This window comes from Clupea harengus, chromosome 3, assembly GCF_900700415.2.
Source record: "Clupea harengus chromosome 3, Ch_v2.0.2, whole genome shotgun sequence".
In the NCBI taxonomy this organism is placed as follows: Eukaryota; Metazoa; Chordata; class Actinopteri; order Clupeiformes; family Clupeidae; genus Clupea; species Clupea harengus.
This window is the reverse complement of record NC_045154.1, coordinates 21,917,084-21,933,015: the sequence shown is the minus strand read 5'-3', so window position 1 is coordinate 21,933,015 and position 15,932 is coordinate 21,917,084. Positions and strand designations below refer to the sequence as shown.

Genomic DNA, 15,932 nt, shown 5'->3' with positions numbered 1-15,932 from the left:
GTTCATGGAAATGTGTTTGGGAGTGTCACTCGGTTGGTTAGTCGGCCGCTCCGTGTTTGTCTTGAGTGTTTGGCAGATCCCAGGGCGGCGTTTGACTGATGTTTGGCATCAAAATAGCTTTCTATTCTGCAAATGTTAGCTCTTCTGTTGCTTGTATGTATGTGTGTGTATCTGTGTGTGTGTGTGTGTGTGTGGGCATTGTAAGAGAGAATGTGTGTGTACAATTTGTGTGTGTATATCTGTTTGTGTGTGTGTGTGTGTGTGTGTGTGTGTGTGTGTGTGTGTGTGTCAGCTTGCTTGTCTGTGTGTATGTTGGTGCACCTTTGGGACGTGATTGAGCCCACAGTCTAATTAGGAATGCAGGGCTGTGCCTCTGGCTTCTCTCACTGCTCATATTTTTACACTCTTTCCTCCCCCCACCTTCCTCCAGCTCCTCTCCATCACCGCATATCTGTCTCTTTCTTTCCCTCTCTCTGTCTCACTCCATGTCCCTTTCTCTCCTCTCCTCTCCTCCCTCTCCCTCTCCCTCTCCCCACCTTCCTCCAGCTCCTCTCCATCACCTCTCCATATCTGTCTCTTTCTTTCCCTCTCTCTGTCTCACTCCATGTCCCTCTCTCCTCTCCTCTCCTCCCTCCCCCTGTCTGTATGTCATTCTCTCTCTCTTTCTCCCCCTCTTTTCCCTTACCTTATCACCTACTTTTCTCTCTCATCCACCTTTTTCTCTTTATCTCTCTGATGCTCATTCTCTGAAGCCAGCTCATCCCTTCTCCTTGTGCTGCTCTCCACGCCTGTTTTCCCCTGACCCAGCTGGCTATGAAATTCGCACTGCAGATGGAGGGCTGTTGAGACTGGCAGGCGGTGCTGTCTGGGGGCTGTGTTAAATTGATGGATGCTCTGCAGTGGGCATGTTCTGCATTGGGCATGTTCTGCAGTGGGCATGTTCTGCATTGGGCATGTTCTGCAGTGGGCATGTTCTGCAGTGGGCATGTTCTGCATTGGGCATGTTCTGCAGTGGGCATGTTCTGCAGTGGGCATGTTCTGCAAGTTCAAATGCCACGGCAGGCTGTGGTCGGGCCAGCCACCAGCATCTGAGTTACGATCCTTTTCCTCCTCCTCCTCTTTTTCTCTCTATCGCTCTCGTGCTCCTCCTCCTCCCCTTCTCCTCCTCCTCATTTTCTCCAGTCATGCCACTATCTCCATAGGATCTAGCCTTTTGCCGGTCCTCCATAGCTGAGGTAGACTAGAGATGGATTGAAAATCAAAATGGCTGCCATTGATATGGCTGAACAAGTCTGAATGTGATGACAGTCACTTCTCACTGGAATAAGGAGACTCTAAATGTTTGGTGAACAGGGCCATGTGAGAATACCCAAAGTGACTGGGTGGAGGTCCCATTCATCATCTACAATCTGCTGTGGTATTTTTATTTGTTTTTAACTTTCTTAGTTTTTCGACACTCGACGTCTTTATTGATTCGCAGGCCTTTCCTGTGTCTTTCTCATCTCTGTGTTGTCATGTATGGTGGGGAAAATAAGTATTTCGCAAGTTTGGCCACTTGCAAAGAAATGTGTGATCTATAATTGTAATGGTAGGTCTATTTTAACAGTGAGAGACAGAATATCAACAAAAACATTCAGAAAACTGCATTTTATAACAGTTATGAATTGATTTGCATTTGTCGCAGAAAATAAGTATTTGAACCTCTATTTGAGTCACGTCAGGTGAAGTACCCACCACAACTGCAGACTACCTTGCCTACCTTCAATGAGTACGTCTTTAGAACCACACAGGTACTCATCCTTTAGAAACTAGCCTTTTGGCTATAATTGGGTGCATTTACATTTTAATGTTCATGAATGTACACTGTCCCTCTTGATCAAATAAATAAATTGATTAATTGATTGATTGATTGATTGATCCTGAGGGTACCATCCCATACCGGTCAGTGGAAAAGAGTGGCTGGAGGTGATGAATAGAGTGGGTAAATAGACCCCTATCTTTCACAGTCTTCTCTTGTCATACAGACAGACATGTCAAAACAAAATGTGGAAGCCTTAGCAATACCACTCCTCTGAATTCCCAAGGGCTCTCCTATCCTGGAGCTTCTCCCTCTGATTGTGATGGGAAGCGACTCTGAACTCACTCTGATGGCCTCAGTCTGATGCGACGTCTCCGTGTTATGGCTCAGTGGGATGGGATCTGACTCCGTGTATCTCCTGGTGATGTAACGACTGCTTCAAAAGCTTGATATCGGCCGTTTTAATTGGCCTATGCAATTGGAATGGAAGCATGATTGAGCTGAATGTCCAATTGAAATGTCAGTAGGAATTTGTGCATCATTGGAACTGAGACTAATTAGCAACTGATTATCTGTACTTTTGTTGGAATCATGTTGCTGCCGTTTTAAAGCAATATTTGGTGTGTCTGTGTAAGGTTTTAAATAGGATATTGAAGAGAGAAAGGGAAAATAATAATGATTTGAGTGATTCGACAGTAGGCCATACAATCAGGGGGAAATGCTAGACAGTTAGAAAGCCTAAAAGGAATGATCAAGTAGCCTAACGTCAGTATTTTAATTACAGTCTTATATCCATCAACCTCTCTGATTTAGAGCTAGTGACAGGCAATCCTCAAATCTATTGACTAGCAGATACGGTATCACCACATGAAAGCTTTGAAGTGTGGTGCAACTAGAAGAGGGTTATATACTATCCTTTTCCTGATAATCCTCACAAGGTCATAAAACATTTAACCTCACATCTCCAAACTTGTTTCCTTGAAAGAAGAAATCCACACTAGCAGGCAGGCGGGTAGGTGAATCCGCCCACACCTGCATTCCTCCTTCGCAACTGACCAAGGGGCGATCAGAGAGGATGATGGGGGATGGTTTAGGCACTTGGTTTGCTGAAAACCATCATAGGTTAGAGTGGGAAGTTAATCGGTAATGCTATTGATTTTACAAAACTAGACAATCTAAGCAAAGGTCGTTAATAAGTATAGCAGGAAACTCTGTCAATATTTTTCAACATTATATTTGATTATATTGACTAACAAATGATTTCCCTGTGGTCTGTAGCTATGCAACATAGTGTCAGCAAAGAAACAAATTAATTAATTGACATGACTGCCAGGTAGCCAGAGGAATGACACAGACACAAAACCAATGATGCATTATGCAGATATGCATAAGGTTAGAAAAACGTATGATGCATTATGCAAATATGCATAAGGTTAGCATAAGGTATGATGCATTATGCAGATATGCATACGGTAAGCATGGTTTCCAGCCAATCCAGTTGTGTGGCAACTGAACAAATGAAGTACGGTGTGTACTCTAAATGAATGTATGAATGTCTGTATGAAATCTAAGATATGACCATCCACTGCACAGACAAGGGGTTCTGATTCATCTCTTATAGGATGAATGTTGAGTGCTGATAGATGCATGGGACACAACATGATTTTTCTTGTCCTTCGTTTTCTTGTTTACTGCAAAAGTCTGTTCATTTTCATGGTATTTCAAACAAAATCGTTGTGGTTCTCTTGGCTAATTAGAAGGCAGTGATTTTTTTTTTTTGTGTACATACTTTATATAATGTGGAGACAGACTGTGTTGCCTGTCTCCCCAGTTCAGTCACTGAGCATTTTTCTCAAGCCACAAATGTTCTTGAAGTGGAGCTTCAGTCGTGTTGGTAAATAGATGACACTCAGTCAGAGTTGAGTGCGACCCAAGAGTGGGCTTGGATGTGTGCTTTGGGACCGCGCTTCCTGCGATGACTCCGGCTCGAGCAGCCTGAAAGTGCTGAGTGCAAAAGATCACCCGGTGAGAGCGCATATGGGCACTCGTGGTGGAACCAGTAATCTATCTGCACATTTCTCTCCAAAAGCTTCACTAATCCCCCTTGTGACTACACTAAGAAAAGTCTCTCATGTCACACATTTAGAAGATATAAGAATAACTACCATTTCATTTCATCATTTCTGAATGTCTGATGCCTTCAGTTTATTCTGTTGACACCGCCACAGTACTTGATTTGGATCTATTTAACACAAATAAAATGAGGAAAGTTTTGTATATTTCAGTGGTCATATACTATGTGTGATTCTACAAATTGGCCATATGAGGAGCTGGATGCATGTTTCCCCATTTACTCTCAGTTAAGACAAATGTTGCTCGACAAAAAATGAAGTCAAACAGACAACATGTGTGTTTGCTAGGGTTTTGCAGAGCTTGTCGCATACATAAATAAAAAATTGAAAGGGCACAGACGTGCTCGCGCAGTCCGATTGGATAGCAACTCAAATTTCTGCGTGCTGGTGTGTTGCCGTGGTCCCGGTGTGTGACTGTGTTTACTTTGTTGTTTTCGCGATGAGATGTAACGTTAGAAAATGTTGTCATAGAAACAACAGATGATGTTCTAATCCAATGTTTAGTCTCTGGCTCAGGACTGTGAAAGCCTACAGCGCCGCAACATCTGTCGACCACAATAATTTTTTGTCTAACTACACTTGTTTCCTGGACTATAAATTGGCCTTTAGTGTTTGACGAATGATTCAAAGGCAGCTCAGAGAGTCCACAGAGCACTCATTATACCCGACCTGCACGTCACTAGCGCGTCACTTAGTTGCACTACATCACAAGTCCTTAGTTCAAAGAAAACTGAGCTGTTCTAGAAATATGGTTGATTCCACAGGATTCAGATATTAGAGAGCATATGGATGAATGTTCTCTTTGTAGGTTTCGTTTGGTGAAGTTGTGCTTTAGGAGCCATTCCATTTTAACTGGTTTCTGACCCAGAGCACAGATCTATACAATGAATAGCTGGGGGCAGCTAGTAGGGATGACAAATGTGTTCACATGACCACATCCCATTAAAATGAATTTGAGGATGAATATACCACATGACCAGATACCATCAATATTCATTTGAGTATGTTATAAAAACTGGCTACCTACAAAAACATACCTTAAAAACAGTAAATACCTACATAGTATTGCTCTAAGCCCAATATCGCTAGCATTATTTAGTGTGTGAGTCCGGAGTGGGTTCTCTGTCTGCTTACTGCGGGAGAGATGAAAAGTTTGTCTTGTAGGTCTTACTCCACTCTAGTCCACATCTCTACCCCAGACTTAGTCTGAACACACAGCCCCTTGTAAGTCGCATAAATGACGACATTTAAATGTAATATTTTTTGTTCTGTCGGATTCTACCACTAGACCGTCTGATCTGCCTCTGTATGTCATTGTTGAATCAGGTAACAGTCATTCAGTCAGCCTAAAGTCGTGCTTCAAATGGCCCCGCCCCTTCTGGGGCGATTTGGGGCGAAATGAAAATCGCCCCAGACCTCTCCCATTGACTCCCATGTTAAATCCATTTTTTTCACAAAACAGAGCTCTCAATACATTATCTATGGCTTCCGGGAGGGCTCGCCCCTCCATGTCGTGTCATAAGTAATGGACGTAAAAGCCTATACAAACGTCATACAGCTCGACAGAGGCATATTCTGTCAAGATGGCCCCTGTTCAGTGCAATAACTCGATTCGCTCTTTGACAGAAACTATTTTTTAGTCGGCGTACTAATGAAGATACATTGACAACAAAACAATTAGGACTTCCTAGACCAAATGTATCCATTCAACAGGTTTCTACAAAGGTAGGGAAATCCTACATCCAAGAATTGGAACGAAAGAAAATTGCGGTCTGTATTTCATATACATAGGTTTCACAGTGTGTTTCACAGTTCGCTTCTTGCACTAACACTGAATAATTTTTTATGTGATGACTTATTTTGCTTTTGTAAGCCAATACTTTCAAGATCAGTCAATAAATATTGTTGGTTTTGACTTATGTTACCCCTTCTTTATGTTGTTACTGGACATATCATGTGTCCTGTTAAGCTATGTTACATCATACAACATATGAGACACGTGGATAATGAAAAAGTGGGATAATTTAATGTGGAGCCACATCATGTTTGCTTATGAAGGCTCCTGGATGCAACTTTCTTCCATAGCTTTCCACCTGTAACTTGCTACTCTAGCTATGTAGCAAGAGGGGACATATTACTGTTGTGTGCTGCCAATAGTGGACAAAAAGGTATTGCTGTATGAGTTAATCAGCTAACTTAATGTACCTACTGAATGGGTCGCCTTAATCATTATCAAAAAAATTACCCCCCCCTGAGAATTTCTTCAGGAGCCGCCACTGGTTACCACTATTACCACATTTCTTTTGCAGTTCTAACAAATGGTCAACATGGCTTTTCCACTACAAAGGCTTTGGGGAAACCCACCCCTGTGATCAATCTCTCACCTTCTTGTCAAGCCTCGGAGCGGTTTTCCTGGAGCATGTGTGCACTGTCTGCCATAAAGCAAAAACCCATTACAGTCTCCTCTCATTTGTGCAGGGCATATAAAACCATAGAAGACGACGACCTGAAGTTTCCTTTAATATACGGGGAAGGGAAGAAGGTAAGAAATGCTGTGCTGCTGACATAATTATTCCTGCGGCCTTGCGGGGCGTTCGACAGAAACTAAGGTCCACTATTTTTGCCATTTGTCAACTTCTGACATTTACTGACTGCTGCCTCAATAGAAATGAGGAACCATGTTCTGTTCATAACTTCAATGTAATATACTCTTTCAGTTAAAAGCATATTAAACATGTGTATTAGTATATATTACATTCCATATTTAATTAATTACTCTGTAAAAATATGGGTCAATGAGCGTGACAAATTACAGTTTTGTTAGACTGAAAGCCATTGCTGATTGTGTTGAATAAGAAGTTTGCTGGCTGGGGGATCAGAAGGAATTGCCAAAAGTTAGAGTGTGGTGTCCAAAGGCAAGCTGAAATATTACCTGAATGAGCCCTGGCCTCTACCTACCCTCCTTAATGAAACTGGGGTGTTTGAAAATGCCTACTTCATCAAGTCTATCTTTTTAAAGTCTTGCAGGGACATGAATGGTGGGTCGAAGACAGTGGGCTTTGTGCCAGACTAGCGGTGGAGGCAAAAAAAGAAGAAAAACCGCTCGCTGCTTATAGCTGCCTAATAGTAAACAATTAATCCCAAGATATTTCTCCTTGTTGGCCTGAGGAACGCCAGCACTTTGAAAGACTCCTACATCTTTCTCCTCCACATACTGGCTCCAGCTCTCCTCGATGTGCACTCTCTGTGCCTCCCCCTCTCCCACACACCACTTTTATGATTCCATTTCAAGTAGACCAGCCTCTGTGGTAGACAGCTGTTTCAGATGTTCGCCGACAGAGAGAGAAAAAAAGGAATCAAGAGTTACATTTCAGGCAGTGTGCAAATGAGGACGGCACTGAGGACTGACACCGCATAGGGAGACAGCTGGGAAACTTGTTTTTAATGGGGTGACACTTAGATTACAGATATCTTTTGCAGTCAATTGACAGCTTTATCTGAATGCTCCGGGGTGAATCTTCTCATCTGGCTGTATTTCAGTCTAAAATCTATAAGGTTGTTTTATATTTTTGTTATGGTTATAGTATTTACTGGACATGTTTTGTCCAAAGCGACTTACAAAACATAAAAAAGGTATTAAAAAACACATAAATGATTAAATGTAAAATATAGTGCTGTCAGTTTAACGCGTTATTAACGGCGTTAACGCAAACCCATTTTAACGCCGTACATTTTTTTATCGCGAGATTAACGCAATTTTTTTTTTATTTTTTAATTTTTTTAGATTTACATTCTTTTTGGCCTCGCAAACTGTGTAGTAGGCTAACGTTACAGTTTGAGTGAATGGTGAGCGCGATACGGCGAAATAGATGATAAAAAGCTTCTGAATGGAAAGTTTACTTTTAAAAGTTGTGTTGTGCAAAAGAAGCGAGCTTCACTGTTGTCTGAAAATGTCAACAGGCAGCTGGCTGAAAGCAAAGAAGTAGTAGGCTTACCTTTTATTGGTAACCTTACTGTTACGGTTCAATGTTTCTGAAATAAGAGGCCTGACAGCTATGTTCCCAGCAAACTTGAAAAAAAGAAAATATTAAGCCATGGTTTAACTGCACTATAGGCTGAGTCCTTGTTTACCTGAAATGTGCACTTTATAATTTTATTTTGTACCGCCCTGTTTGGCAATATTGGTTTTCAATAAAATAAAATATTTGCATAAAGCAAGCCAATCCACTTTTCCATGTTGATAAGGGCATTAAGGGCATTAAGGGCGTCTTGGCTGCGATCTCAATATTTACATAACAAATTTGATATGATTTACAAAATCTTACACGTATATATGGAGCATACAGTGGAAACGCTTCTGTTAGGTTACACATATCTGGTTTCCTTTATGTTTTTCTATAATCGGCACAAATTATGGCAATTTCTTATCATGGCTTTTTGAGTTCTCATAGTGGTTCTGATACTGGATGATACAAAGAAGACATTTCAGTCAATTTATAGATCTAACACAGACATACTGTACATGCTGCTTTTTAGTGTCATTCACAGCAAGTGGTATTTTAATCAGGATTATTGTAATGTCCTTAATAGAGCATATCATATTTTTGAGAAGCTTTCATTTCTGAAAATATATTTAGAATAATGACTTTTATTGGTGGATTTTATGGCTATCTATCAGGGTTAATGGTTCGTGTAAACACTGCCGCAAAGCTGTGCATACCACTCAAGCATACCACCGGTTTGCTGTAAATTGTGGTTACCACAGGGCCTGCATCTACTCACCGGAAAAGTCAAAACAAGCATTTTCATGCACCTGTATCGTTTTTCCTCTGACGAGAACATTTTGACATACTGGGCATGTTAGATCAATTAAGGCTCTACACATGAGACACACATGAGACACACATGAGACTCACATGAGAAACTGGAGCCCAAAGACTAAGTGATCAGACAGGCATGTCCACTGCATTGCCAGCCAACACAAAGGTCATGTAGACCACCCTTGCTTCTGCTAGAATGTAATTGTCAAACTTGGACCGTTTGCCTTCATTCATTTGCCTTGTATGTGTTTTTTCTGCTCAGGCACGTGTAATGGCTACTATCGGTGTAACCCGGGGCCTAGGTGACCATGACCTGAAAGTGCACGACTCCAACATCTACATCAAACCCTTCCTGTCCTGCTGTCCAGAGGTACTGCACACACATCAGTATACCGTTTCATAACTTATACATGAAGATCCGTTTCTAATGGCAGCTACTAGCCTCACGGAGCCAGGCCTATATTATGATATACAGCTGGTGGCAACCAGGGAGAATTTGGTCTAAGCGTGGGTAGCAATTATTAGCATTCTTCCAGACCAGTTCAGCACATCATGAAAGGTAAGCCAGAATGAATTGCATCGGCTCTCGCTGCAAGCAGACCTAATTCTTTAGAACTAAACCAAATTGCCAGAAAGGGATGTTTGGCCTTGCACAAGTAGGCAGTTGCTTGACCTCATCTTGCTCAGAATGCCTCTGTGCCAAGAAAAACCCTGACAATCTGACCCTTAAGCACTACATTTAATATTCCCATTGATGCTCAGTCTACTCTTTCTCAGCATCAAAGTTTAATAGAATGAAGTTTTCTTACTGGTACGGGTTAGAAGTTTGACAGTTATATTCAAACACTACAGCCAAACACACATTCGGTATAAAATAACCTGAGCACGATGCTCATTATTCTTTAATGAATTGGAGTAGGTGATGTTATTTGGGATGTGTCATTACATATGGCAGGTGTCTGAATGTCTCTGTGCTTCGAGAGCCATTATCTGATGATAAATGTTGTGACAATGTGAGAAGATAAGTGTCGCATTGAGCATCTACACTCGAGACGTGGTAGTTGTGTGGAGAGGAACCCATCCACTCACTTCTTGAAAGTGACCTCTTTTTAATCTGCCTTTAATCAAAAATTCCACGATCCACACACTCCCCTACCCACCCTCCCCCCCAGACCGTCAGACACCCTTCCCGACCACATGAGCTGCGCAGCCGGAGTGTGTGCTCGTAATCACCATGGGTCGGATTTCTCCAACAGCTCGCTTGATCTTTTATTCACTCTGCTCAGAGTTCAGTCACAGTTCAGCCTGCAGTCAAGTCTCTTCACGGATTTATCCATAGACACTTTTTTTCCCCCCGCTTTCCATCCCTTTGAACCTCTCTCCCTGAGCCGAGACGCGTTATATCTCCCCAGCCTTCTAAATATGCTTTCACTGTGCAACTGTACGGCACAGTAATAAGATGCGCATCCCGACGGTTGAACTCCGGGTCAGAGTCTCGACTCGTAGCGCCTCTGTTGAAAAGTTTGCAGCTCAGGAAGGAGAGTAAAGACCGTGAGCGCTTCTATGATGTGTGCAGGTGCCAAAACAAATCCTCCACGGTCAGAGTAGATGTTGCCCCTGAAATGCTTGTGTTGTCTCCACAGCCAATCAGACGGAAGCTCTGTGGGCTCTTTCTCCACCTGGGTGTGTGGCTGTGTTTTGTCATGGCGGGGGACCGCGGCGTGTTACCGAGCATTTTGTCAGCGCAGGCATCCACTTCAGTGTTTGTGGCAGCATGTCACTGTCGCGGGGAGATCAATGGCCCCGGCTGTGTGAAGGTGACTCGGGTGTATCGGGAGGCTCTTGTGCGGGAGGGAGGGGTGAAGTAGTGGGCACGTGTGTGGTCACTGCCATCACTTACGAGTGAAGCGAGTGTCAGCCAAGCAGAAAAGAGGTCACAGAGGAAGGCATAATTGCTATTCCTGTGAGGTAATTGATCACGCCCAGGCACTCTGAGCAAGGAGAAGAGGAATGCGAATGAGTTTGCTGAAGAGGAAGGGCAAAGACCATTGAATAGATTTGTGAAAAAAAGTAAAATATCTTTAAATATTAATGCTGTTTATTTAGGGTTAACTCGAGGCTACCGTCTTCTTTACAAAGTTGGTGTCTCTGTTCATTACATTCTCATGGATCACCAAAGCAGGGCTTTTATCACTAGAAATAGAAACAGGATATGTGTGAGAATGTCCAACCTAAGCTTCCATTTTTCATGGATTTTCCTGACACTTAGTGGACACAATATCAATCAATCAATCATCAATCAATCAATCAATATGCCCTTTCTCAAAGGCTGCTCCAGCTACCCTCATATCTCTGAAATAACTAACCTTTTCAAAGGTGAAGGTGTATCCCCTCACCCAGTTTGAGCACGGCACGGATGACGTGTTGATACTGGCAACAGACGGCCTGTGGGATGTGCTCTCCAATGAGGATGTGGCTGAGGCTGTCACCTGTTTCCTTGGTAACTGCGACCCAGATGATCAGAACAGGCAAGTTTTTCTCCATCACAGTGAAACCAGAATGATATTGCCACTGCAAACACTATCCTTTGGTTTATTTGTGATATTAAAAGAAGAAAGTCTGACAGTTAATCTTGTAAAGACACGTAATCCACGTAATCTTCCTTTCACTCAAGATTATGGTTTTAAACTGTGTGGTGATTTTGTCAATTTTCAATGTGTTTCCTAGATACACCATGGCAGCACAGGACCTGGTGATGAGAGCTCGAGGGGTGCTTAGAGACAGGGGCTGGAGGATCGCTAATGACCGCCTCGGCTCTGGAGATGACATCTCTGTGTACATCATCCCTCTTCTATATGGGAACAGGCAAATCTAGCCAACGTGGACTCGGGGGGTATTGAAATAATGTCCACATATTATGTGAAATCCTGAGGCCCCGAAGCCCATCTGAGCCTTGAAAAGCCAACAGATTCAATCCACTGACGGGGATCCAAACGCTCAACCTTCGACACCCAGAGGGTGACAAACAATTTGGTTTTGTCACAACGGAAGATCTCAGAATGCAAGACCCTCTTCAGTGCCACCATTTTGTATTTGTCAGATTTGGCACAGATTTGAAAGCTACTGATGAACAGTGTTCATTGTTAGCCATTTTTATCCCTGTGTGCTGTCTCAAAAAAGGGTGTGAGAATGCCAAAGCGTTGGCCATTCTTTTATTTTAACAATGTGAGATGATTAGAGCTCATTTCACTGTGGTCAAAAAGTTTGGGACAGGGCTATATTTTTTAAATGTAACAGGATTATTAAATAAATATCGTTAATATATCGTTTTTATCATCAAAGATTAGATTTAAATGTTAAACCTTTTTTTTTTCCCCAGATAGCTTAAGTGAATGCGTTAAAGATTGTTTCAAGTCTCCTGTTTTTACGGAGAGCCTGTGCAGAAATTAAATAGACTAATCAAAGTTGCTTACAAGTCATCAAGATAGTTTTCCCTCCACAGCCAGATTGCCGTCTCTCTCTCAGAGTAAGAGTGGCCATCTGCTGTGTGTATATTTCCACCGACACTAACCTAAACAGTGCTGTCAGACTCCCGGTATACTGTTATACCACGGGTCTCATTTGGAGAGAGAGAGAGAGGGCTGAATGATTCCTTGAGTCTCAGGGGAGCGGTGCTCAGGCCGTGCGTACTTAGCGCTGCACCCCAAGTGGAACTGCTTAAACCATTACCCTTACTCGCATGGTGCGAATGAACAATAGTCTGTCAACTATTGGTCGAAAGCAGTTTGGGTGCCTTTGCACGTGTTAACATTTGGACATTAGTTGCCCGAATCAAAAGCACCATAACACTTGGGGTATGCATCAGCTCCTTATGCAGTCCAAGTGATTATTTTGACAATTAAAACTCCCCATAAGTGACAAAGATAGGTACAATCTCAATTCAGATTTACAGTGACATTTGTTATCTACTGTCCTCTGTCAGACAGTACAAGTAGAGTCAGTATTTTTTTCTCAGCATGAATTACTGTTGTTGCATGATTGTATTGCTCCAAGGCATAATTACATAGTATGGGGGTCAGATTTTATTTAAACATAATCTGTTTTCATCAATGTAACAGTATGGGACAACCCCTATGTTGCTTTATTGAGGTTTGTGTTTCCTTATACAGAACAAGAAAACAAGGAGTGTTAAATAATACCACTCTCCTCAAGCGGTAACGCACATGTTTTACCGTTGCTGTTTCGCTCAAGATGTTGAAGTTATTAATGTAATCAACCCAATGCAGGGAAATAGCATTGGAAATTGTGTCAGACTCTTAAAGATCACATACGATTTTGTCATTAGTCCATGAACTGATATACTTGTCATCCCATTACAGAAATACCTCATTTAGAAGAGCTGAATAAAACATTCGGACATACATTAATAACATTTTCAGAAGGCACATTGTGCATACCATACCAGTGCATTCGCTGCAGAAGCTCCTGTACAATCTAACTTCATCCCCCAACTGTCTTCACAATCATTATGGTTATTCATGCTGCAAGCGCAGTGTTAGAGTAATTGTCTGTAAAGTACATTGCTGAGGGAAAAAAGCATGTAAATGTATACTGTGACTTCTGTGCAAATCAATGCCATGTTCGTGCCATAGAACATTTTATGTTTATGTTCTTAGATTGATTGTTTGATTAATTTAAGATTTCTTTTCCGATTTTTTTAATTTATTTTATATGAATAAATGTCTTAATTTATTAAAGAATCATACATGTTATAATGGAAATGATAGGGTCTTAGAATGTACAGATTGTTCTTTTTTCCTCCAATTTGCTGTCATGATTTTCTGTTAAATGAATGCTTGGTCATAAATATTTGAAGTGACGTTAGGTGAGCCAAGTGATCATTAAGATTACCTCCACAGGGGCTCCTTGTGTCTCAGCCTAAACTATCCCCGGAGTCTCTGTGCTGTATTTATCTTACTGATGGCAGAACGTGATCTGGGGTGATGGGAGGGAAATAATGTGACGCCTGACTGACTGTACAAATGAGGTTCTGCATGGGAGATTCTATCCAGGTGGATCATTACCAAGGAATTGCAGTCCACATGTCATGTGAAATGTGAAATGTACTCAAACTCCACATCCTGGCCTAAGACACTCTGATTCCCGTCTCAAACCTCTAAACCACAAGCTCTTCCTCCCTCCCTCCATCTCTCTCTCTCTCGCGTGCTCTCATATGGACTAGTTTTCTCTGTAAAATGCAGGTTTCAAGGTTGGATGATCAAATCTTTCTTGCAATGCAGGGGACTTGCCCATTGATTCCATCCCTAAATCATGGATTGTGTAAACTTCTCCAATTGTCTTGGGAAAATGGAAAGACTTTGGCTTTAAACCATACCACTGTCTGTAACTTCTTTGCTACATCAAGATTCTCTCTCCCCCCCCTATTCCTATTTGTACAGACTATAGAGGACACAGACTATAAAGGACTGCATCACATCAATAATGGATTGGTGTGCTATGGGCAAAGTGGAACAGCGGCCGATCTGATTTATGAAAATAATATAAATGTTCATGTCTTCTTGTGTGAAAAGTAAATGACATATATATATATATATATATGAAAAACAACATTTATGTACAGGAGACGCAACATTTGGATTTCTTTTTCTATGTGAAACAACTTTTGTAATTATTAGTAAACCTTTGGATTCAACATTTGCTAGAAAATTGTCTCATGTCAATTGATATCACACGTTCCTCCAGTACGAGAGCTTCACCTCTTCCTGTGGAGCACAAGATGGAGCTTCCAGTCTGCCAGTGGCCTGTCCCTGCGTTGGTACACGTAGGACTGAACGTCATGGTCTGAACGGTTGTTTTCATGTACATGGAGTCCCTATAGTTGCTGTTCACGCTGAGCAACATTGCAGGGGTGGGAAGGCTGAGGATTTAGGAGTGGCAGTGTGCTGCCAAGGGAGTCATACACACCCACCCACGCCCACAGCCGGAGTCTCCGAGCCATCTGGTCAGCATAACCTAAACATGGCTACTAGCATTCCAAATAGCACTCATTTGGAAAGATGTTGAGTCGAGTGTGTGTGTGAGGGAGAGAGTGAGCGAGTAAGTGAATGATAGAGTGAAAGCGAGAGATGAGAGTGAAAATGGTCAATTATGACACTGTACATCAACACACTTAGTCACTCCAGAGAGTGGATGGATTTCCAAGGTCACCCCATGCTAACTAGGGGTGCACCAGGATTGTTGCAATGAAAAAAAAACGTTCTGAGATGGAATATAACTCCAGAAACATCCTGATTTACAGGTCTTTTATTGAATGCCACTCTAATTTACACACTAGTTTAATCATACTAGATGGGAAGAGGCTCTGCCTGGATTACCTGGGGACTATTAACAAAACAGTTGGAAGAAAAAGGGAGGGTGTATGCAACATATGGCATACATACTCATTCATGACAAATACTAACTAATGGACTTTTAAAGTGAAGAAATATATTCGCTTTTGCTATGCTAATGCCATCTCCCTGGGTAAGGTGGAGTCAGGTTTGTGGAAAAGAAATCCTTCCTCATCGCAGCCTGGCAACCAACAAAGTCCACCAGACCAATCACTCATCTGCCTCGCCTCACCCTCCCCATCCCAAGGGAGGAGATCTTTAATTATACCAGGAATAAATGTGTTTTCCCTGTTCAGAGCCATTACATTTCCTCACTACCTTTGATAGTTTATAACATTTGGTCAATGGTAGGTCAGCTTTACCTTAAAAAAAATACACTGTTTTTGACAAAGCCTTAGAAACAATGGTGATATGGAGACATGTTCCTCCCCCATCTTGTTTCATGGATCTAATGTACACAGAAGACACTAAGGACCAGCAATTTGAAAGCATTCGAAAAATGTATGCTTTCCACGCGAGGTCCAGCTTTCAGCATACAGCTGCAATAATAATGGGAGCGGGCAGATTTTCCACCAGGGGCTTGGCGCAGGGGACTCCAATTTACGGTCTCTGGCTTTAATAGCCCCGGACTGATTTATCTCCAGCCGGGCCAAAAGGGGAATGTCAACAGAAGACAGAACGGGGGCTGGATGGACTGCATACCCGCCCCCACAACTTCTGTCTGCACAGTCCACTGCTTGGCCCACTGCGTGAACATTATGGGCAAGATAGG

At 42.2% G+C, this 15,932-nt stretch overlaps 1 protein-coding gene across 1 annotated transcript in view; it reads left to right on the top strand.

The window, feature by feature from the left end:
• ppm1h (protein phosphatase, Mg2+/Mn2+ dependent, 1H) overlaps nt 1-14,477 on the top strand; it is a 28,913-nt gene extending 14,436 nt beyond the window's left edge. The window contains exons 7-10 of the mRNA XM_012842468.3: nt 6,409-6,472; nt 9,013-9,120; nt 11,127-11,278; nt 11,478-14,477. Coding sequence (XP_012697922.1) covers nt 6,409-6,472; nt 9,013-9,120; nt 11,127-11,278; nt 11,478-11,625 — 472 coding nt within the window. The 3' untranslated portion in view covers nt 11,626-14,477. The remainder of the gene's footprint in view (nt 1-6,408; nt 6,473-9,012; nt 9,121-11,126; nt 11,279-11,477) is intronic.
• Nucleotides 14,478-15,932: the final 1,455 nt, after the last annotated feature.